The 24,589-nt window shown below is 41.6% G+C and overlaps 1 protein-coding gene across 6 annotated transcripts; it reads left to right on the forward strand.

Moving 5' to 3' along the window:
- Positions 1-231: 231 nt before the first annotated feature.
- On the forward strand, positions 232-24,059 carry IQCB1 (IQ motif containing B1). Of its 6 annotated transcripts, none has more exons than XM_065841194.2 (15): positions 232-428; positions 672-935; positions 1,746-1,908; positions 3,570-3,699; positions 5,920-6,013; positions 7,086-7,185; positions 7,526-7,698; positions 10,614-10,726; positions 11,829-11,938; positions 16,723-16,865; positions 17,295-17,443; positions 17,900-18,028; positions 18,406-18,562; positions 19,667-19,896; positions 23,074-24,059. In XM_065841194.2, the coding sequence occupies exons 2-14, from the start codon at positions 818-820 to the stop codon at positions 19,894-19,896; spliced, it is 1,809 nt and encodes a 602-aa protein (XP_065697266.1). In that variant the 5' UTR covers positions 232-428; positions 672-817; the 3' UTR covers positions 23,074-24,059. The 6 variants fall into 6 exon arrangements, with proteins under 6 accessions (XP_065697266.1, XP_071666926.1, XP_065697267.1 ...); XM_071810825.1 differs by lacking the exon at positions 23,074-24,059 and adding an exon at positions 22,806-23,064; XM_065841195.2 differs by lacking the exon at positions 23,074-24,059 and adding an exon at positions 22,825-23,064.
- Positions 24,060-24,589: the final 530 nt, after the last annotated feature.

Genomic DNA, 24,589 nt, shown 5'->3' on the forward strand with positions numbered 1-24,589 from the left:
TCTACAGGCCGGCGGCGGCGGAGCCCCGCCCCTTCAAGCGGTGCGTCACAGGCAGCGCGAGTTCGGATTGGGCGGCGAGGCGGCGCTCTGTAGATTTCCACGAGTGGGGCTGTGGGAGGTGCCAGCCCCGCACGCGGATATGCAAATGACACCCTCCTCTTTCAAGGGAGAGTTCTGGTTGGTGGAGAGCGGCCGCGACCACACAGCTGGGAGGGGAGAGGAGGGGGGGGCATGTGGGAGCGGTCGGGTTAGAGCCAGCGGGATTGGTTTTCCGATCCCCGACCTTCCCCCCCCGCCCCGAAGTGCGGGGCCCCCCGCGTGGCCGTGAGAGGGATCGGGGCTGTGAGCGGGAAAGGGGTTTCCCTCAGAGCGTCCCGGGCGCTCCGTGGCATCGGGGCCGCCGCTGGTGGAGACCGCGGGTAACTGAGGTGACTGTGATAGGAGAAGGCACTTCTCCCTCGCCGCCCTGCTGGCGGGCAGCGCCCTTCCGCGGCCCCTTCCCGCCCCCGCCCGTGGCTGAGGCGATGCTGGCGGCCTTCAGGGAGGCCTCTCTCGGGCCGCCCTGCTGGAGCCCTGCGCTGCTGGCAGAGCCGGTCCTGCTGCCCGCGGCCTCGAGAGGCGACGTGAGGGAGCGTGGATGGGGCTTCCTCCATGTTTCTTTCCTTCCTTAGGGGGCAGATCGGAGCGTGAACTCCCCGCTGAGGGAGCTGGAGGCTTGATGGAAGTGGTTGCTTAAAGACCCCCACGCCTGCACTGAAACAATTGAAAAGGGAAGGAGGCTTGAATCGATGGTATCTCGGGCCTCTCTCTGTTTGCTATGGCCAACGCGCCCAGCGCAGGGTGGGCGGCTGCAGACCCCCGGGTGCTGGCCTTGGCTGCTCAGGTCACTGAGAGCAAAGAACAGGACATCCCCCTGCTGCTTCTCAAGTTAAAGGGTAATTAATACCGTTTCTAAAATAAAAGAATGAGGTAATGGAGTATGGACAGTCCTTCCATCTGCCTCCTTAAACAGGTTTTTCTGAGTATTTCTGGCAGGGCTGGAAGCTCTGTAAGGTTGATAAGCAGCCTTTGCTGAGAACAGGGTTGAGTGGCATTTGGCTTGACAAGAGTAAGGAGGAAGACCTCGTGAGCAAGTGGAGGGGAAGCCTTCTTAGCTGCCACTGTGTTTGTAGGACTTGTGCTGATGTGGGCAAGGATCTCACACTTGGTCAAACCACTGTCTCCCAGTGCTTTTGGGTAGAGAGCCAGAGTGGTCATCACTATTAAATTTTTAAGTTTTAACATAGATATGCAATCCTGAACTCCTGTGTGAGTCCCCATGTATTTCCTTTTGCCACATAGCCTCTGCTCATAGGAATGGTGGAAACAAGTTAGGTCGTGTTCTAAACTGGGATGTAATTATAAGGAAGCCGTATGTTTCACAGTGGTTGTGGTTTTATCTGGCCTAGAATATTCATACAAACGGGCTATATCCCAGGTAATGCACGTTTTAGAACTAAACGTGTAATGAGAAAATAGAAACCTAAGTTTAGAGTTTAGCTATCCTTCCCAATTATAACAAATGGATTATAGCTGTAGAAGTGAAAAATGCTGAAAAAAACATTTTATGCTGTTGTTAGCACTTTTAGAATTACCTTAATGCTGGCTCTGTGTGCACACATTCCTCTTATGTTTTGGAAAAAGGAAAAAAAATCTTGTGTGTCAGATTCTTGTGTTCCTCTCTGTCTCTCTCCTACTTCACACAGGAATTTTAAATAGTGCTTCCTTAGGATCTGAAGAATCAAAAAAAATTAAGCAAGATATATACAACTATGACCTTACTCAGTACTGCATGCTGGTCCTTAGACAAGACCATTCTCGACTGCGTGGAGGCTGGGCTACTGCTGCCCAGCTAGCAGAGATACTAAGGTAAAAAAGAAATGCTAAAAAGTTTTCTTGTTTTCTTTCTGGCCTTTCATCTCACTCTTTTTCTTTTCAAGCTGTAATACATGGGCTTCCATCCAGAACAAGGCTTGTTGTTCAGGAAAGGGCAGGGTTAAAGTGCAGGGAGCAGTCAAGAGCAGAGGGGTCAGGCATAGCCTAATTGGTCCTGTTTAATTCATTCGCATTGTGTTTCATTGAGCTGGGTAAACTGTTTGGTGGGAACAGTTTTTGTGTCGGTCTTACATTTTTTGTGAGCAGGAGTCATCAGTGTCACAATTCTTACCCAGTAAATGCTAATTTTGAATTGTAGTTATTTTTAAAAGTTTGTTTACTTAGATTTCATCCTGCAAAAATCTTTAGCCTGATTGACTCACAGCTTGGCTTAACTTTATTTAAATATCTATTTAATATACCCATTTTAAGTATCTATTTACACTTTAAACATAACAGAGAACAAAGTTAATACAGACTAGATAGCTTGATGTAGTGATATTGTGAGAATGGCATAATTAACCTTAATTCATAGCTAGTAAATAAGACAACTTTAAACTCAAATTCCCAGTGATCCAAACTCAGTTTTCAATGTCAGGAAAAACAATAAGTTTTAAATTTTCCCAAGTTGTACTTGATTTTGGTTTAATTAGGGAGCAAAATTCTAAGGCATGAAACAATTAGACAACCTTCTCTTATTTATGCCATATCTGCAGTATGAATTTTTAATGCCAAGATTTTCACTGAGAGATACAAGATTTATCGCCAGAGTTGTGGGATACATAAACCATCCCCTATAAGCTATTCCAGTTTGCAGAGAAAACAGAAATTTATTTTAGCTATAAATATGTCCTTTTGTAACTAGATGAATCTCAGCTTCATGCCTAGAATTTGCTTTCCAAGGGCTTTGGGAAGCGAAGCTTTACGTGTGTGCATTCACAAAAAGCCTAGATAAGGTGTCAGAAAGCAAAATGAATAAAAAGTTAGGAAGATTCTTTTGTTGCACTAGTATCAGTGCAGAGTACAGAACTGAAAACCTTGTTAGTTGTAAAACATGCAGTTTCTTGTAAAAAGTCGTCTAGAAATGGCCAGCATGTTTGCAGTGAGTAAAATGAGAAAACTGAGATCTGAAGAACTGATTTCTAGCCCACATGTATTGCTCAGAGAGGCAAAAGTTGTAGACAGACTTTCTGAAGATTTTGTGGTAATATTTTTTTATACATATTTTCATTGCTTGATCTGCACCCCATTCATCATCAGGCTCACTTTATCAGGCTTTTGTCTACCTTTCTATTTTGCCTTTCTTTTTTTTTGTCCTTCTTTGTGACCATCAGAGCCCTTCCCTACCACGTGGAACAGGCCTGAACAGATCCTATGAAGCTAAAGGAGAAAGTGTCTTGTATATGTTTTGAACTAAGACGTTCTATAATAAGTAGTAATATACTTGCTGTCTCTAGCCTGGCAGTGATCCCTCTTCCTTTTGAGGCAGCTACCTTGGAGCCAGTCACAGCAGTTAACTGTTGTTCAGTGTTGAATTGTCCCATGCCAGTGAAGCATTTCTTCTCCGATGACGTGACATTCATTCAAAGCTGTTCAAACAGGCCCTCAACTATTGAGGTTGATTTTCTTTTTTCTTGTTTCTTTTTCCATTTCAGTCATTGTTGTGTAGGACTAGAGGTGAAAGAAGATCCTGAGGAATTTCACAATAAATTTCTTCCTTCAGCCATAGACAACCTGCTGTTTTTGGGAAGACGCCTGCAAGCACGATTTATCCGAACAATCAAGGTATTTAAATTTCATAGTTGAAAGAGCAGAGAACTTCTGTAAACTTTCCAAGGTTACATATTGTATAAGGATATTATTTTAGGGACACTATTATGACAGTTTATTTTCCAGAAATGACAGAGTTTTTCTTATGCCTCGGAGCTCTGAAATAGAAACCTGTTGTTGTGGAGCATTCAGTCCATTACGTGCGCAAAGGTAGTTTTTTAATCATAGTTTTTTTTAGAGAGTATGGCTACTACTTTTCACAAATTTTAAAAGCGGGGGAAGGAATGCAATTAAATGTAGGATAGAAGAATTAGAGCAGTATGATAGAAAAAAATTGCCTAACAAAAGGCAGCATCCCAGTCACGGTAGTGTCTTTTTAACTTTGCATACAATTAGTTCAGTCTTTGTGACAGCTCTGTTCGCACTGCTTTATTCAGCTTTACAAAAAAAGGTTTAGGAAGTCTTAAGACTTTAAATCAGATATGTTGAAGCTTGTTTTGCCATTCAATTTCTGCCACAAAATGGGAAAAAATTCCTGAAATACTCACTGCTTCTAAATGTGCATGTTAGAAACCCCAAAGGCAGACTCTGTGGATTTCTAAGTTTGAACACTTCCTCACATTGCTGTCTTTGTAGCATAGAAGAAAGGGTTTGCCCTGCTAGGTTCCCTCATACGTTTGAAACATCCTGTGTTCCAGAGTCAGAAGGAAAAAAAAAAAAGAAAGAAAAAAAATTAAATAACCAACCTCATGTATTCTGCTAGCTTACTATCCCCATTTCCCCTCAGTATCTCATTTCTTGCCTCACTGGCTTCTTGCATTTAGTCAAAAGTTTCCTATGGAGCATTGTGCTGGGCATTCCAAACACAATCAATTCTCAGAAAGTAGCAGTAGCGTAGCATATTTTCTGTTAGTTCTCTACTTGAGAAGAGCATTTAGTGCTTAAGAAGGAAGCTTCCTGAATGATATCCCAGGAAACTTGAGTCTTATCCACAATATGTAATTTCCCCCACACTTTCATATTATGTCTCAGCCTAAATGCTACTTGAGTCATGCTTGTGGGCAAAGATTTCTTTTGAATGCAAATGCAGTCTACATTATAATTAGTACTTTGGCTTTTAAACCTTGTGGTCTCAGAAGTGACTGGGCACCCAGACTTGGTGCTTGTTCAGTGGAACTCTGGAAATCCCACTCTACCAGTGGAGATTTGTAGTTTATTCTGCCCTCATTTGCTTTTTGTGCAAGTCTTTGAAGTCAAGGGAAGTACTGAAATAGCTTTCAGAAACTGTCATATTGCCAAAACACGGAACAGATAGTATTACAGCTTAATTTACTACTGTGATTTTGCATCTCTCATTGTCAGTAAGAACTAAATAAAAAGTTAAATCTTGACTGTCAGCTGGGAGTTACAGCGTGGATCCAGGAATAGGCTTTCCACAGTTTCATTTGAGGAGGCTCAAGAAATGTGGGAGATATCAGGCCGAGTTCTTTATAACAACATTTCTCAGCAATGCAGTACTAACCAAAGTTCCTTTGCTGTCCCACGTACCAAGATTTTAGATTACCAGTGGCTCACACCTGGAATACAGACTCCAGGGTGTGCAGGTGTATGTGCCTTCATGTGTTAAAACCTGGATTCTTCCTGATCATTCTTTCTAGTCTGGTATTATCACAGACCAGCACATAACGAAGTCTGTTTGGCAACCTGATCAAACCTCAGCTTAATCGTGGTTTGGTGTTTGTTCCCACACTTCCAACTAGGAGGTGCTTCTGAAGCCTCACCATGCCAGTTTTAGGAGCCTTTTCCATTTTAGCTGTCTCCTTGGCCACTTTTTACATTTTTTTTTCCTGTGCTTTAATCTAAAAGAATATATTTCCCACTTTGTGGATTAAATCTATGATGCATTTGTACTGAGCTATTATTTGTCTTCTTAACCATCCTATACTATCAAATATTTGTTAAGGAGAAAACAAAACTTCTCTCTCCCTGTTATGATATTTTCAGGAATGGATGCTTTTTTTTAGTATGTTTAGATTTTCTTGATTGATCTCTGGCCTTGAAGGACTTGCAAGTTGGTTTTTTGACTGATTCCTACAGTTTCACCAACCTCATTTGGGAATTAGATGGAGTTCTGTTCTCCAAATCCCTGACGCATACAAACCTTTCCACTACATCAAGCTGGAGTCTTCAGTGAAGATACATACAAATGCTTTTACCTACTTCTCTTTTGTTTAGGATAAAGAAAAACAGGATTTTTTACACTGGTTCCAAACAGTAGCTGATGCCATCTGCTGGCTGTTCGGTGGGCACATTCAACTAGCAGTGTGTGGTAAGGGAAAAGTAAACCCATAAAACACCTGAAAATTTATTTATGCCATGTACAGATACCAAGAATCACTCTTAAACTAATGTCCACCTAGTTTTCTAAATTGGAGTAGCTGTTAATTCATTTTCTTTAACTAGTCCACTCAACAGAAACAGCAATATCTAAAGTGGAAAATATCCACTAAAGGTAAATACTAAAGTGTTCCCGCTCTGATTTTTCAGAGACAAACATGAAAAGTCTTTTCCCGTAATTTCCCTTTGTAATTCTATACCTTAAAAAACCCTACTGTTTTGTTTCGTTTTCTGATAAGATACTGTTGATCTTTTTACCTATGTGTGTTTAATATATGCGGAAATTTGACCAGGGTACATTGCCAACCCTGAAAAGTGGACTTCAACACGGATTTCTGAAGTTGTTGCCATGCCAAGAATATCTAACAACATTTACTGTACACTTCTGACCAAACTAAGCTTTCAATTAAACCAATGTTAATCACACTGATTTTAAAAAGCAGAATTTGGTTTTGTTTCTAATATAGAACAAAAATGTAAGGATTGTAAGATATGTAACTAAAAACACACATGGCCAGAAAAATTACTAAATATGTAGACAGAGATATACTGAAATAAAAAAAAGATGGTGCTCTAATGACATCAGTGGACTTGTATTAAGTAAACCTGGTATAGCAAACTGTCAAGGTTGAAGTCCTTATCTTTTCCAGATATTGTTGCCCCAGTGATAATTCCACTGTTGTAATAAGAAACTGGTACTAGTGTAACATAAAAGGTTTATAAGCTTTTATTCCATTGCAACACCAGTGCCTGAGGGACATCCACAGGCAGAAAAACAGGGCTTGACATGTTTTTTGGATGTTGAAGTAGTTTACTTATTCCAGTATGTTTTGTGTAAAAATTATAAAAGAGGGAGTTTGTTCCAGACACAGTATCTGGTTCTACTTGCTATGGCTTATGTTCCATAATGAAGTTTATTTGTTTTATATGTTTTTTAATTCTGTTGTTCTGTCTGTGTGATTTCTTGTTTGCTTGTTTTTTGTGGTGTTGGTTTTCTTTTTCAGTGCTGCAAAATGATCACTTCCTGCAGTTGTTAATAACAGATGATACTGAAACAGCAATTATAACAATGTCTATTTTACACAACATTTTGAGAGTCAATAGGTTAGTAGTTTTTAAATAATTGGTTTTTCTGAATTTAAAATTTAAAACTTGGTTCATTATTGCTTGGTAAAATAGAACTTTTTCATATACAAGAATTGGTTGGTTGGTTTTCCTAGTATTGCTGTACAAATAGCAAAAAATACTTATTTATCCTGTTGTTAAATTGAGGGAATGGGAATTGGTTGATTGAAACAGTAGTACTGCCTGGATCAGATTGATGGTCCAGCTAGCTGAGGATGTTTGCTTGCTGAATCGCTGACAAATCTAAAAATAAGTCACTGTTACAAAGCTCACCATTTGTAACTAACCTTTCAATTCTGTCCCCCTCCATTTTTTTAAGCTCTGTCTTGCTTCAGGTTGATGAAGAGACCCTTCACTCCATTTTGGATGAACTTGTTTATAAGCTTTCATCTACCACCAATCCTGTCATAGGAAATGTGGCTACAAAACTGCTATTGTTGGTGGCAAAATTTTGCAAGCAGCTTGTGAAGTTACTCACAACTCGCTACAAAGGTTTGTAAACATGCATGGGACCTCTTATATTCACTGTAAAATACAAAGATGGAGGTTTCCCATCTTGGTTCAGTAACTATCCAATACAGATGGAAACTGCAGTGCTGTGTTGGTTTTTGTTGGTTGGTTGGTTGGTTGGCGTTTTTTTCACTTATTTTTCATTTAGTTTAATGTGCCACACCTCTTTCTGTTTCTAGATTTATTATTTTCTGTGTAGTGAGGACTCACAGAATCACAGAGTGGTTGGGGTTGGACTGGGCCTCTGGAGATCATCTGGTCCAACCCACCTGCTGAAGCAGGTTCACCAGAGCAGATTGCACAGGAATGTGTCCAGGTGGGTTTTGAATGTCTCCAGAGAAGGAGACTCCACAGCCCCTCTGGGCAGCCTGTTCCAGGGCTCTGGCACCCTCAAAGTAAAGAAGTTTCTCATCATGTTTAGATGGAACCTCCTGTGCTTCAGTCTGTGCCCATTGCCTCTCATTACTCTGCATATGGCAGCTTGACGTTTAAAGCTGTTATTTGTCACTTCCAACCTGATGGGCCATACTTATTTCTATGTGATGTTCTGCATCTTTTTTCCTGTGCAGATTGGCTATTGAGAGATCCTAGTGCAGGGTGCTTGCACCATCACGGTAAGAGCCCTGTGTCAAACACCTGCCAGTGTGCTAAGGCTCACTAATCCAGAAGCATGGAAGTTTTACTTAAAGCCAACTTCTGACCCTGGCTGTTACAGATCTGCTTATCTGATAGGTGCTATTCTCTTATTGAGGAACTGACTGTCTTTCGATACCCAAGTGATTAGACTGAACTCTTTGCAAGAATTCATGAAATGAGTTTATCTTTTTGTCTGGATGTCTTTAGATGAGGAGGCTGAGTATGCATATAATTTGCTCTATATTTTTCATTACTTAATGAGGTGTTCCATTTAATGTGTCTGTCTCTAGCCTAGCAGGGAGCTTCAGGAAACCTTTTTGTCTTCTGTCATGCCCATGGAGACTAAGAAAGAGGCTTTGATATTTGCCAGGTCTTTTATATTCTGGATGTTATTGATGATCAGAACTACTTGTGAGCAGCCTCAGTCCTTTGGGGACAAGGACAGTAAAAAGTGGGTATGCTAGACAAAAAGATCCAGTTCCCTTTTTGTACGCTTCTGCTGCCCAGTGGCAGTACCAGCCAAATAAATTTCTGGACCAGATGGGCAGCGTTGCTGCCCTTTTGCCTACAGAATTGAGAGAGAAGGGCTTCCTCTTGGTGTGAAATTAAGTATAATGTGCCTAAGACTGGTAGCATATCGCCGATTCTTGTGAAGCTGCTGTGATGGTCTGATTATCCCAGCTGTAGAATGCTGGCTTGTCTAAAGGGGTGCAAATCTCCATCAAAGGGTTATGTTTTATTTTGCTCTAGAATCACAATGTGCCACAGTCATTTAGAGACTCTCCATCTCTCTTCTATATGTGTCCTGTTTCCACTAAGAAAAAAAAGATCACTTTTTTCCTCTTTTTTTTTTTTTTTTTAAAGTTAGAGTCCGTATGTTAGTTTTCACTCAGGATTTGGAACCCTTTGGATAGTTTGAGGAAAAGCAGCAACAAAGAAAGTGTTACAGCATTTCCACCATCTGGCCATCTCATTGAAGTAACTTGGCTTCACAGCGGCTCAGAGCTGTTACCAGTGTGAGGTACTTCAGTGTGAGCTTCTGCCAGTAAGGGCAGCCTGCCGGGGGTGGGGCCATCACCTGAACCTCACATATCCGGAACTAGCAGAGTCTTTACATCACGTTTCCATAGGCTGACACATCTGAGGAGCACACTTGTACTCCTTGTCAGTAGCTGGATGGTGCCTGTGGCTGCGTAGTCTGTACAGAAACTGGCAAATGGTTGTGTCAGACCTGCAGGACTCCTATGAGGGTCTTGCCTTTTGTAGCCAGGCTACGTGCTTCTGCAGAGCTCAGGTGGCCTTGGGACACCCACTGACTCCATTTGGAGTCTCACCTGCCTCCCACCTCAAGTATATAATCGTAATCATCTTTCCAAAATGGTGCATGTGTGATAGAACTGAGGTGCCATTTCTGTTTACATGAAGGGCTTTGTACTCCATATCCAGATCCTGTGTGTATATATGTGAGTGTTGGAGTTGCCCACTGTATGAATATGCTTATCGACAATGATTTGAAGATGGAAAAGTTATTTGAATCTGCCCTTCTTCAGGAGTCTATCCAAACACGTCTTCTTTCTGCCCTCCTTCCGTTTCCCTTCAGCTCCCTGCAGAACTCCCAAGCTCTGGAATTTGTCTGATAGAAAGCTGAAGAGTGGGTGTTACTGTCTACTTGTGGCCTGTGTGCAGCACAGGAAGTATGTGTGTGTTGTGGGAGGAGTACAAATGTGGTTTTCAGCTACTGCAAACCTAAAAAGCTACTTTGTCTCAGGGAATGGATGCACATGTACTCACAATTAGACTATTCTATACAGATAAGACATCAAAGAATTCTAGTTGTAAATAAATAGATTTTGTTATGAAAAATATGAAGGCAGTGCTAATAAAAGCCAGCACTTGCATGGTGCTTTACATCCTTTTAGTACATTACAATGACTTTCTGATAAGACACTGAAAGTACATTGACAATTTAACTGCCAGTTATGTAGACACAATAGATAGTGACTTGGACATACAGAGTTACAACCACTGTATAATACTTCTCTGTGATGGCTGGAGCACCAGATATTTGTTGATAATATTCTGTGCTGGAATTGAAAGATGAATGGTGTTCAGCTCCAATCTACTGTTCTTTTGCACATAGAATCAGGTTTGATTTTTTTGGCTTGAAAATTGTTAATTTGAAATCCTGAAAAGAAAAATTCACCTGAGCAGTATCACATGCTGCTTCTCTTTTTCTCTCTCTCTCTCTCTCTCTTTCTTAGGATTAAAAGGGCTTTTAAGTAAACAGTGGACTGGCAAAGGGTTTGACAGGGATCTTGGTCAACTCTTGGACCTGCTGTACTTGGAACAATCCAATGGAAAAGGAGAAATGCAGGTGCTGAAGTTTAATGAAACTTTTGTATGTGAAATCCTAGTTACGTATGATCTATACATGTTTAGAATGGATTTACTCTATCACTTTGTTGACGCTTTTCAGAGCCTGTGTTATTTTTTTCACTGTAATAATAGATTTTAAAATTTCCTAATTTTTTTTTCTCTCCATCATTTTTGAAGACATCAAGAAATTGTCCAATGTTTAAGATCTGGGACTGTGACATGGGAGATTGACTTTCTGTTGCAGATTCACCATAGATTTTTGTACAACCATAGGGGAAAAGAATCAATTTAGTTTTGCTAACTATAAAACAAAAACAACTGTATCTGCTTTTCTCACATCAGTGTCACAGATTTAGAGCTCTGAATTCCAGGCAGCATTCACATAGAATTAAGTCTTATAGCAAAAATATTTGGTAAGAACACCTTCTGGGCTGTGTTCCAAATAAAAGGAATGATGTGTGTTTTTTGAGCTGCATGCCAGAATTTTACATGCAGGTTTCTCAGAGAAAATACTTGAAAGGAAATCAAAGTTATGTTTGTAGAGACCTGATTTCATCTTCAACAGAGCAGAGTGTTTTGTGTTGCGGGGTTTTTTCATAAAAAAATTCCATTTAAGAATGGAATTGATTTTTTTTTTCTTCAAGATTTGTTGCATTTCAGCGACTTCTGATCATACTGCAAGTGTAACATTTTTCCTGCTGCTAATTCTCCAAACTTGTCTTTCTGTCCTCTCTAGTGCAAGTATTTTGATTGAACCACAATTTGAAATATCAAATGCTTCAGGTGTCTTAAATACAAATTTCTAACACTGATCAATGCAGCTAATATACATTTTATATTTGTGCTGTAGATTCATTTTTTTTTACCATAGCATCGATCCAGATGATCTGATTAGCTGCCTTTGGAGCAAGTACAGGCTTCATGATAGTAACTGTCTTATACGACCTTAAATTCCCCAAGCTGTTACAAATACTGAATTTTGATGCATTTGAAACCCAATGTTTATTGGCCAAATGTTGAGATTGTTCCAAATACGCAGCAGTAATAAAGTGGTTTTATATGCAGAGAAAATACACTACCAACTGCTTTATTGATTTCAGAGGCAGCATCAAGCAGCTTGTATAATCCAGGCTACGTGGAGAGGATTTCAAACAAGGAAAAGGCTGAAAAAACTACCCCAAGCAGTGACCACTTTACAGAGAAGCTTCAGGTAAACAGTTTGGCTTTGTAAAAAGCACTAAAGAGGAGAATCTGGTTTGGTTTGGTTTGGTTTGGTTTGGTTTGGTTTGGTTTGGTTTGGTTTGGTTTGGTTTGGTTTGGTTTGGTTTGGTTTGGTTTGGTTTGGTTTTTCTTGGGTGACAGAGTGACAGGGAAAATTTAAGTCATCTAATCCTACCTCCTGCTTGAAGCAGGGCCAGCCTCAGACTAGATCCAGCTGCTTGGGGCTGTATCCACTTCTGCAGGTCCCCAAGGATGAAGATCCCACCATCTCACTTGGTCCACCTTGTGAAGAATTCTTCTGTTACAGCCAGTGGAAATTTCCTTGTTGTAGCTTTTCACCACTGCCTCTTATCCTTTTTCTGTGCATCTCTAAGAGTCTGGCTCTGTCTTCCTTTCCTTCAGCCTACACAAACCCTTTGCCTCTGTATATCACACATTCCGTAGCCCTAATTGCCCCAGTCTGAACAGTCTCTATCCCTTCAGTTTGTCAACAACTGTCTTCTACTGGAGGACCCAGTAGAGCATGGCAAATATTCCAGGTGTGTCCTCAAGAGTGTTGAGTAAAGCAAAATAATAATCTTCCTTGACCTGCTGCCTCTGCTTGTGCTCGTGCAGCCCACTACACAACTAGCTTTTGTTACCACAAGGGCACACTACTGCCTCATGTCCAACTTGTCACCCACCAAGAACCCCAGGTCCTTTCCATTGGCGCTGCTGTCCAGGGAGTCACTATCCAACCTGTCCCAGTTCATGAGGTTATTTTGTGCCAGGTGTAGAACTTCCTATTTGAACTTTATGTGGTTTCTGTTAACATGTTTTATGTGTTTGTGGACATTCGTCTGAGTGTCAGCCCTGCCCTGCATGGGCAACTGTGATGGTAGTCTTGCTAAAGTCAAGGAAAATGACACCTGCTGCTCTCCCCTTGTCCCCAGAGCCAGTCATCTCATCACAGAAGGCAGTCAGGCTGGTCAAATATGATTTGCCTGTGATAAATCTATGCTGGCTATTCCCATTCACTTCCTGTCCTTCCTGGAAATAGCTTCTGTGAGGATTTGTTCCCATATCCCAGGGCATAAGTTTGGGCTGACTGAGCTGTCTTTCGTCTTGAAGATGCCTTGTTCCAGTCAGCTGTTATTTTGAAACATGAAGGTAATGTAATGCCAATGTGAGCTGTTTCGCTACAGATTCTTTTAGCAGAAACATCCAAACAATGTGCTTTTCCAGCAGTACCTAACTGCTACTTCTGGTGCCAAAAGCTCCAACTGTCCCTTTCCCATCTGCCAAACTTCTCCATGAAAAAACTTACTTCTATCATGCTTTCAGTGTAAAAATTTATGGCATATGGAAAACTGAAAGTGTGGAACAGTAAATAGCACTAGAAGATGATGGACTGGTGGTAGAACAGTTAACTGGTTCAGAGTTAACTTGGCACAAAATTCCACCATAAGCTCAATGCGGAGCTGTCCTGGAGTTTCCAATCTGCCATGCCAGGGTGCTACAGAAACTAAGGACCACAGTGCCTGCTCAGTATAGTGCTTGCAAGACTTTGTTCTTCATTAATATTTGAAATCATTGACTCTCAGAATTGGAGTTACCTCAATGACCTAGAAATAGTATCCTCTGACTTGAAGCACCACAGACAAATGAAGATATGAAAATAACGCTTGTCTTATTTGAAGAAGGATTTAATCAGTAATGTTAACACATGTTAGGCAAACTTTTTTGAGAAATTTACTGTGAATTTAACATAGGTTAAGGGATCTAAATCAAGTTTGGACTCCACAGCAGGTTTTTTCAACCTTTTTTTGCACATGTTGAGCACTGCTGTGTCAAAACTAGATCTTATAAATCAATTAGTCAAATCACGTTGCTTTCTAACACCTTGATAATAGTGCACAGTTAAGATTTGTTATCTAGACTGGCATTAAGAAGATACAGGACTATCTAGGGTGTAAACTTTAAAGTTTGGAAGATTTGCAGGGGCAATCAGTGTGTCTGTTGAGGGTCACCAGGCACTCCAGCTTTCGTGCTGAAACACCAAGAATGACATCCCGATCACTCCTTTTTACTCCACCATACACTTTGAGCAAATATTCTGTCCCTCATCAGGCACCTTGCAAGCCAAAATCATAGCCCAGAAAACTTGGGTGATGGGCTAAGACATAACATGGTAAAGCAGAAGGGAAAGGGTGACGAGGCTATTGGCAATCAACAAGCTATTTGACTTTGTTGTGTCATATTTTCAGTATTGTAAGAGTTAGTGCATGCCTCTTAAGTAGTTCTTGAGTCATTTAAATAGACTTTTGAATGTTTGTTTAATATTGAGAGTAATGGAAATGTATTAATATTCTCACAGTTGTTTGTTCATGGCTCAGTCCCAAGGTACCGAGCACAATATAGTGACTGTACAGCTCCAGTGTTGGTTTATTTCTGTGTAGGTCAAAGCTGCAGTTAGTGTTACTCTGAAAAATAATGTCTGGAATACTGTAAACATGACTTTAGAAGAACTTTCAAGAGGACTTTTGAATTTTTAGCAGTCAGGGGTTGGTTATATTCACAGATTTATTTTAGAACAAGTGTGGTTAAATAGTGCTGAGGTTGAAACTCCGAACTTGGCTCACCTGCAGCTCCAGCAGAAAATCTTAAACTCTGCAAGTCATAAACTTCTGAGACTTTGTGGTTTCAGAAATGTCGCCTTGGTGAATATTGTTCGCTATTACTTCGCTAATTGTAGAACTGTTAAAATGGCAATAGTTTGTATCGATCAGAGAAAGGTTTATCTGTGCTGTGAACTGCTGAAGGAAGCTTGGATCTTACTCTGTGTGTATTTTGCTTCTTTTCAAAGGCATTTCCCCATCACAGTGTGGTCTTGTACAAACAAATATGTCTTGTCATTAGGAGGAACAGAGAATGAAGAAGAACATGTGTTTTGCAGACTACATGGGAAAGAATCAGTATCAAAGAAACATTTACATATCTGACAGACACTATTCGTAGTTTCACAGATGCACATCTGAGAAGTTCATGAAACATTCTTGTAGTTTTCTACCTAGCGAAGCTGATAAAAATTTATAAGGAAAATTATTAATAGTTATACCAAAAAAAAGTCATCAGAAGTCCTGTTTGCTCCTGTGACATCGTTCCACTTAGAAGTATAATTTGTGCTGCCTGGATTAAAAATGTGAGGATTTAGAGCTCCAATTTGCAGAAGTGTGTAGGCTGAAAACCTCTAGTTTCCTTGAGACTGTTCTGATGTAATCACATATATCATGATCTGTCTCTGTAGGCAGATGTGTGGGCACGCTTCAAGTCTACATTACTGTCATAAAAGGATTATGATCTCTCAGATCGTGGTGGAGGCTGTTTTATCACTTAGGACCAGATCTTTAAATCCAGAGCATCTCTCCCACAAAATGGCTTCCATCCCATCTTTCCCCACACAGCTATGGAGACTTAGGAGTTAGTGCAAAAATTACAACTCAGTTTCTGGGAAATGCATAAATAATAGTACTGTGAGTCGACAGGTATGTGACATGCAGCAATAACAAAATTTCTGGGCATTAGTTTTAGTCTACAGCCTTTTTTCCCCCTTTCTGGCACCCCATACGCCTGTGCTCTGTCCATTTGTTCTCTTTCCTAGTGCTTAAGGTGCTCCTTTCATTGTCCCTGGAAAAGTGCTAGAGGAGAGCAGAACTTGGGGCTGTGGGCCTAGTGGGGGTGCTCGGGTCCTGAGTGGGCAAATGATTTTGCTGCAATAGGAGAAGAGGAGTCACATCATTACCTCGCTGTGATGTGAACTCGTGAAGTCTTGAGCATTAAGCCGCTAATGAGGTCAGGTTCACTGGGACGCAAAGAAGTAGTGAAGGGAGGGGGAATCCCTGCTCACAGCTCCTTGTGCTTCACTGAGGCCGTGTCCAGGTGGTCTCAGTAATTATTAGTATTGATACATCAATATATTTAGTATAAATATATTCGTTTCTATATTAATATGTTAGTGTATGTATAATTGGTATACAGGCTATTATTAGCTTAAACACTTTAGGGCCAGTTAGAGTTTTCAGTTGTCTATTCCGTGAAATGCCTGCTGGGACTTTTCCAAAGCCAAGCACAGTGGGGCAAGATCCTAACCTCAAATTACAACAACCAGTACAGATCAGAAAGAATTTGCAAGAAAATTCTTTCGTAGTTGTTCTGTTAACAAAGTTGATGGTGAAAATGCGTCAGTCTGTATTTCCTGGAGAAAAAAAATCCCTCCAAATTTAAGAAGTGTGCCTTAACAACCAACATTCTCATCTACTCTTGCAGTTGGTACAAAAATAATCATATGTATTACAGAAAGCATGTGCCATGCATGCTGATGGATGCACTGGAAAAGGTGTGTACTGGAGCAGATGGTTAATGTTGCTTTATCTCTTCCTTAGAAGATGGAATCAAAATTGTTGTTCTAGTTCTGCTAGCTGTGAATGTCCCACATGCAGCATCATTCTCTTCAGGGTCCTTAGAACTTCATCCTAAGTAAAAATACCTCCTTCGATTTGATACCATATTGAGTGACTGGCTCGGAATTTTTTGTGGCTATAGATAGTGTGGTAATTTGTTAGCTTGCAGGTGATTTCTCGTTGCTTGGTGTGGTCCTGCAGCCAACAGCAGCAATGGCAGATGGCTTTGTGGATTTCTGCCCTTGATGCTGGACCATTTAACACAGAGAGAAAGAGAGATGCTTTTAAGAAATTAACAACTTAAGCTAATTGTTAATGTATTTGTGTATTGCAGAGCTAAACGGGAACAGGAGCTGCAGCATTTAAAAAAGCAGAAGGAAGACGAGGCTCTAAAACTGCAAATGCAACTTCAGAGACAGAGGGCCATGAGACTCTTCCATGAACGACAGCTGGCCGTACTGGAAATAATCCATGCCAGTATGATTTATATTAAACTATATCAGAAGATTAAACTGTCTGGGTCTCCTTAAGAACACTTTCTCCAAATATATTGCCTAATCTTGCACATCTCTTTGTGCTGCAGTCTTACAGTCTCTTCTCCTGACTCAATTATCTGACAAAGAACATGCTAATTGCGCAAGGGCTCACTAACTGCTGATAAAGATCTGCTGCCTTCAAAATGGCACAGGAGAAAGGGAGACCCAGTTCTCTTGTGTTACAAAGCTCTTTTGCAGCTACAGTTCTCTGAGACATGGCCCACAGCTAGTGGACCTTGGATGAAGAGGGGTTTCTACCTGATATCACCCAAGCTTTTTTTTGGTACTATCTAGTTTGAGGAATAAAAATGCAAATTGTAAAGAGACCCCAACCCACAGTCTTATAACTGGATTTTTGTTACATTTGTAGGTCAGGTAAATAAATACATGGAGGAGATGGAGGGCAAATCAGCATTAACTATCCAGAGATTTTGGCGAGGATATAGAGCAAGAAGAAATTTTCATCAACAGAGACAATCTCTTAAGGAGTATAAAGCGGCTGTTGTCATTCAGAGAGCAGTAAGTATATATGCTTTGTTCAAACATTAGATAGGACTGAGTAGATTATTGCAATGCCTCAAAAAACTCTGTTTTCTTACTGTCGATGTAGCCATAGTTTATTTTAAAAGTTATTCAGAGGATGATAGTCTAGAGCCACAGTTGCTTAGATGGGCTAAACCTTGCACAGGGTACAAAGCCTGATACAGTCTTGTAACTAAAATCTATGAGCTGCCTCTTTGCAACGTAAGGTTGGAATTTCACCATGCTGCAGATGAGTCACTAATTTATTATGAGTGTTCCTACTATTTAGTATTCGTGCTTACCATTGTATGTTGTCGTTAGCATCATAGCTAAATTTATGCTTTAACAGATGCAGTACTGAAAACATTTTTCTTTCATTGATTGATTACAAACAAAGCAAGAAGACAAACTTCCTGTCTGTAATTGTCATTTTTGCGTATGTTCTTTACAAAGGCTTGTAAATTCTTGGAAAAACGGAGAAGGAGGAGACCTCTCTCTCCTTGGAAAGATCCCAAGGGACTGACTGATGAGCGGAGACCGGCTTTGCAGCAGAAGGTGGATGACTACATCAAGTTGCATCCGGTCTGTTTCTTAGTCATTTCATAATTCACATTAATGATGCAACATAAAATACTGTAAGGATTAAATGTATTCAGCTTCATAAATTCTGATCAAGATAATCCGTGTGAGGTATGCATATATTAACCCTGCTTGTTTGGAGCAAGGTACTAGGATATTGGGAATTTTAACCATTAATCTAATAAAAGGGGTCAAAGCAAACTGTAATTGGAAAATTTATATGCTTGATGGTTAGTTTTGGAGAGAGCTGCAGAGAAAGCAAAATTATTAAGTTAACAATTAAGAGCAGCATTTGCATTCCTTGTTTAGATATTATTCTGCCCCTAAAAGATTTAAAATAACCAGCCCCTAACAGTAATAAACTGTAATTTTTCCTCCAGGCTTCTCAAATGTCAGAAGAAATTAGTAAGGAATTGCATGTGCAGGCCCAGGAAAAGCTGGCGCAGTTCCTGTTGAGGAGCAGACTGGATCAGAGAGCAGCACAGCGGAGAGAGACGTTAATGGCTCAGGTCAACACCGATGTGGAGCTGCTAATGAGTATGTGACTGCTCTGGTTTTAGATTTGATTACCGTTTGGATTAAAATAATTTAGAGAGAAAATTAGAGGCAACAGTAGTAAAGCCTCATTTCAAAACCGAAATATCTTTCTTCCTTTGCTACTTGCCTTATTTTGAGATTCAGGCATTGTTAGAGATAATCTAGGTGTTGCTATAGGTTAAGTATAGACACCTGCTTTTCAAGGAGCAGCTTATTCTTCTGCTAGAAGTCTCTCTCTGATATGTTCACAAGAAAAGCAATGGCCCTGTAAAAGGCTTTAAAATGTCTAAGAAGGGGATTTCACACAACCTCTTCATCTATATTTGTTTTGCTTTGTTCTGTTTTCTTGTGTTGTAAGTAAGCTGCTGGCTGAAGAGCTCTCACCTCTTCCAGATAAAGAGGGAAATCTTTGAGCTATGAATTCCAACCCATGTTTTCATTTTCTCTGTTCTGCCTTTATTTGAAACAAAATTCAGTGTTGTGCTATCTTACTTCCAGACAAGTAGCATGGAGTGAAAGAGCGAGAATAGCAAACTGCAGCCACCAGAGAGCACCCAAGCAGGACAAAATTCAGCAAGTTACTAAATTCCATTCCTTGGTGTGTCACGTGTTGTGTCACCACTGCCGCTCATCACTCTCTGGCCAGGCAAATCAAGAACAGACTCTTACGCTGTGCTGTGTCCCCAGGCAGGGCATACACAGAGCTGCTGCACCAGAGCAGTGGAAATACTTACAGTGATGTCACCCTGCAGCAGGAGTGCTGATCCAGTAGTGGCAACCAGGAGATCCTGTTAGGTCATAGTTTCACAAAAAGTAATTTGGATGGATGCCACCACTGCACCTGAATGAAGTAGTCCTGCTTTCCCCTCTTCTTCTCCCTCCCCCTGTTATATATTTATTTTTTTTCAAATTAGCCTTAATTTGGATGGCTTCTCCAATCAGGTTTATCATGCGGCCATAAAATCATAATGCCAGCATGGGGAAAGGAGTGACCTGGGACAGTGGGAAGTGGAGGGTGGTGCTCCTTCTTTTTTAGTCTGAAATAGCTGTAAAACTGCAGCATAAGAAACAAAACACAGAAAACTCTTCTCCTTGTTCTTACAGATGCTCCAGGGTTAGCAGAGGCCACAGAAAAAGATCTTGATGTCTTTATGAGTCGATCAATCCCTGTAGCTACCAAGGCAAGACAATCCCACAACACTATGCTGAAATACACTCGCTGGCCGTGGTGGAAGAAGCTTGGAGATGAGTTTGAGGAGGATGATGTCATTCCTGATGACGCTCTACATGCAGAACTGGGAACTCTATTTATTGGTGGAAAGAAATCCTTTTAGGTAACAGGCAGTAGAATTTCTTACTCAACCAGACTCATACCTGGCACTACGCATTCACTTGGGTGTGTTTTTAAGGAAGGAAAACACTTGAATTGTAAGACAAAGCACTGAAAAAGACCAAAGCCTTATTTTAGTGTGCTTTATTCATTAAGAATCTCTTCCTGTACATCAACAGTTAGATGCTACTGATTTTGCTGTTGCAAATGGGATTTAAATGCTGCAGTGGTAAACGAGGATATTTTGTAATTTGTATTACTTTAAAAGTAAGTTCATGACCTTTGGCTTTTTGATTCTTCTTCACACTTGGCTGCATGAAGAATCACACCATTGTAAAAGCCTGGGCTTTTATAGCAAAACATTTTATCAGGTGATGTGCTTTGGGATAAAAGTGGATTCAGAACAAAACAAGACATCGATAAGAAGTCAGGCAAGCAGTAGGCAGGCTGGGTGCTTACGGCAGGGTAGAACAGCTCTCTCCAGTTGGCACAAGCAAGCTTGGCCTGAGGAATCTCCACCAGCCTCTTCATAGCAGCAAGGGAAAAAGCCAGGGTAGAAAAAAAAAATGCCAATATTCTTGGTTTATATGTGTTTTCCTATAAAGCACACAGTTCTTTCCACAGCCAGGGCAATGCAGTATAACATGGGTGCAGTCCAAACTGTTATATGGGATTGGAGCCTCATCGTGACCATCTGGACCTTCAGCTTTGTCTTCTTAAACCATGCAGATGCTGTTTAATCCAGAAAGGTCTCCAGGACAGGGCCTCTGCAGTCACTGTGACCTGATACACAATAAAACCCTACAGTCAAGTACCAAAAGCTGCTACTTACTGATGTGCCCAGAAAGCAAGAACTCGAGACTGCAGCTAGTGCTGTACGCACCTGTGCAATTTTTTAGGTGAGAGGCCCAGGGAGTCTTAAGAATTAGATCTTACCTCACTGCACAGGAGGAAAAAAGCACAGTGATTTCTGCCAATTGTATGTGGGCAGCAATACTGGTTCAGCATGTTTGTTTTACATTCTCTCTAGAAGGTTTTGAGTTTTAATTTTAGTGGAGATGAATGGAAAACAAATAAATACAAATAGTGGGCAGAAGCCCAAGCCCATTCAGATGCAGCTGATACACTGAAATTAATAACTGGACAGCTGCCAAGACGAAGAGCTGTGCTCTAGGTTAGCTTTTTTAACAGAGCTGTGATTCGGAAGGCATTGAATTGGCTCTCAGTTCCTTTCTTGGAGAGTTAACTGGTGGAACAATCCGTTAAGTATTTGCCAGGGCACTTGCATGTGTCTGTTGACTTACATGTTGTTTTGCACAGCCCTGCTGTTAGTTTTAAGCTGAGCCCATAGCAAGGCAGGTGCCCTATGACCACCAGAGGGGAATGGCTGGGGGACAGCCACCAAATGCTACAGGGGATGGAAGTGACACCCCAGCAGCTGCCAGGCCTGGTGCTGGAAAACGCCCAGCGGCTCTGGATGAGCTGCAGCAAACCAGCTGTTCCCTCACAAATACATGAGTCCTCTGTGCACAGTGTAGTCCCCTCTGCCGCGCAGCCTCTGACCCAAACTATTTTGAGACAGCAGCCTCTGATGTTATGTTTATTCCTTATCACCCTCATTATGCTTTTTAGCACAGGAGGACATTAACAAAGGTGCTTTGCTTAATGTATTTGATGTAGAGATGAGCCCCCTGGACAGTGTTAAATACCAAGTGAATTACAGAGCCCTCTTACCAAAAATCCATATATTGTGATGGTAATGGCCTCTGCCACTCACTGCCATTTGAGTGGATAATGAACTCCCCCTTTGTAATGTGCAATTTGCTGTATAATGGGTTTTTTAAGTGAACAGAGAGCCTGGTGGAAGGTGCAGTCTTGCTGGAGGAATTCAAGTTGCTGGATCATTTATTACCAGCTCAGCAGTGCAAATTCCCCTGCCCCACCACTGCCCTGATAAATAAAAATATTTTTTCTTACTTTGTGCTTGTCACCAGGAGATCTCAGTCATCTCCATTTTACAGACGAGGGGAACCAAGGCACAAGAGCCATGAGGGAACATGCTGATGGCCATATATAACCGTATAACTTGTCACTTGTTCCCGTTGCTGTCCCAGGCAGAGAGGAGCCACTGCAGCATGCTGGGGTGGAGCTGGGAGATGCTCTTGGATGCCAGTCACTGTGGCGAGATTGGAGCCTGGTGCCCAGCAGAAGAGATCCCAAATCTCCCCTGCTGCCCCCCTTTGCTCACGGGTGGGAGGGATGTGGCAAAGCTCAGCTCATCCTCCTTTCAGGTCCTCTTGGGCCACTTACAGCACATGTTGCTGATTTATTTCACTGCAGCTCCTGGGATAAAATATTCCTGCTTGAGTAATGGGAACACAGCTGAGCAGAAGCCACCTCCATCCAGCCTGCTACCAGGTGAACAGTCCTGTCTGGGTTATACTATCACCTGAAAATGGACTGTAGGAGAGGCTGTTAGCTGAGATGGGTCCAGTCCTGCTCCCATGTGTCTGATTGACAGAGATCACAGGCATGCTCAGAAAGCTGGGAGCTGTTACTGGGGCATAGATGTGCTGCATAAGTAGTCCAACCAGGAAGGAAAAAGGGGCAGAATTTGGTCATGCCCAGCAGACCGGGGCTGTGTCACTCTGGATGGTGAGCAGTTTGCCCCGGTAGCCTGGAGACAGACCCTGCTCACAGCAAGGGAGGCACGGGGTGCTGTCCCCACCGGTGGAGTGACAAACCTGGGGGACAGGCTGTGACATGAGGAGGGGCAGAGGTGAAGCCAGAGCTGTGAGGTTGTTAAATATTGATGCAGTCTAAGCTGGCCTGTGGGGGTGATTTAGCTGAATTGCTCATTTCTGTTGTGATAAATTGGACTGATTTGTCATGTGATTTTGTTTCTTCCTTAAGTAAAGCTATATTGCTATAGTTTCAGCAGCAGCAAACAACCTGAAAAACAAAATCCTACGATGGATATGGATAAAAAACAAAGGGACAGTGACTGTTCTCCTGCTAAAGGTGCCATCAGAGTCATGGAGTGGGAAGAAGGCAGCAAAAGGAACAAAAAAAACCCCACAAATCTCAGCCTTTTCAGAGCCAGAGACAAAGCAGTGTCCTCTGCTGGCTCCGGCAATTGAGGAAAATTCCTCTTTATACAGACAGATTTTTTTTTTTTCAGCTTTAGCTGTAACTGGACTCTGCAAACAACATGATGCTCAACTCCAGCAGAGACACAGGCATATGCTTGAGACTACACTGCTAAGTCCAAGGGCATCTCCTGGCCTTTCAGACTGGCTGTAACTGGAGCTCTTGAACTGAAGACTTGAGATAACCCCGATGCTATTTCACCTCTCACCTCTAAGTCTTCCACTGCTGATTTCCATGGGTGCAGAATCTGGTATGAACATCTGCTCTCCACTGCAGAGTATCACGCACATCAACGACAAGGAGAAATTAAAGCTTTCTCCAAGTAGCAGAATCTGGGCTATTTATAAATTAGCATGCATCAGGAAAGGAGGCAGCTCTTTGCAGGGGGAGCTGTAAAGATCATCACAATTGGTCTCCAAGTTCTCCTTATCATCCTTCTTTATAGCACACTAGCACCAGCTCATCCTCCAGGCATCCTGGAATATAGTGAAAAACTCATTAATAAAGAGATTGTTTACTAAAGGAGTGATATTCGAGCCCAGGGCTGGGTTCACTCCAGCTGCCTGGTTAGGACAGGAGGGTGAAGTCTGGCAGGTGAGGATCAAGGTCAGGACACAGCAGCTCTAGCAATTTCTTTCTCCCAGCAGTGCCAGAGGCTCCTCTGTGACCTTGAGCACATTCTGCCTCTGCCTGTGTCTTTTCCTCTCTCAGACTGAGGCTTACTGAGGAGCTTCCGTATGTTGCGTTTGTAATTTGGTTTAAGAGCCTGCAGTGGAGGATGCTGTGTGAGCCCAGTGCCACTGGAATCCCTTTCTGCTAAGGTGGAATGGCAGTTTGAGGGGCCCCAGAAAGAAAAAGCGTTTGTATAATCAGATATGGAACACATAGGAAGAACCCAGGGTTGCCATGCTATTTCTTTCTCTCCAAATTCAGCCTTTCTCTGCAGAATTTAGTTCTTCTCTATTTAATTACATCCTCAAACAGAAACAATGTCTTTTCCTATGCTTGGTCACTTAATAAAACCCTTGAAAGCAAGCAACTCTGATCAGAGAAACTTCACTTAACATGTCTCACCAATCCAGAAGCTGCCTGTTTGGAACAAGATGAACATACGCACATACAGATGGACAATAAGACCCAGCTCCATCTAGCATGACATTGTAAAGCCGGTGAACTGCGACACTTAACCCTAGAAACAATCAAAGCAACCATTAAGCTCGCGAAGTCCTTACTGTCTGAAAGGAAGAAATGTTCAAGCTGGCACTGCTACCCCTATAGTGAGTGGAGAGTTAAAAGAAAATAGGTGCAAATGAAAGATACAGCTCCTTTCTATCTGCAGGAACAGGGGAGAATTGAAGCATCATTATTATTATTATTATTATTATTATCATCATATTTATTCTCTATGCAGCTCCAGTGGTTGCAGCACTGCTGCCCATCATGTGTAAAGGTCTGTGAAGGCTGGTACAGTCATACAAGTCACCAGAGCCACGTTTGCTTTAGGACAAAAGAACATGCAATCTGTGATCAGATATTAGGGACTTGGT

Source organism: Patagioenas fasciata, chromosome 7, assembly GCF_037038585.1.
Source record: "Patagioenas fasciata isolate bPatFas1 chromosome 7, bPatFas1.hap1, whole genome shotgun sequence".
In the NCBI taxonomy this organism is placed as follows: Eukaryota; Metazoa; Chordata; class Aves; order Columbiformes; family Columbidae; genus Patagioenas; species Patagioenas fasciata.

Coding starts and splice junctions, on each gene's coding strand:
- IQCB1 (XM_065841194.2), top strand. CDS start 818: ATGGCCAACGCGCCCAGCGCAGGGTGGGCGGCTGCAGACCCCCGGGTG. Junction 18,029..18,405: donor ACTACATCAAGTTGCATCCG/GTCTGTTTCTTA, acceptor TTTTTCCTCCAG/GCTTCTCAAATGTCAGAAGA. Junction 18,563..19,666: donor CGATGTGGAGCTGCTAATGA/GTATGTGACTGC, acceptor TTGTTCTTACAG/ATGCTCCAGGGTTAGCAGAG.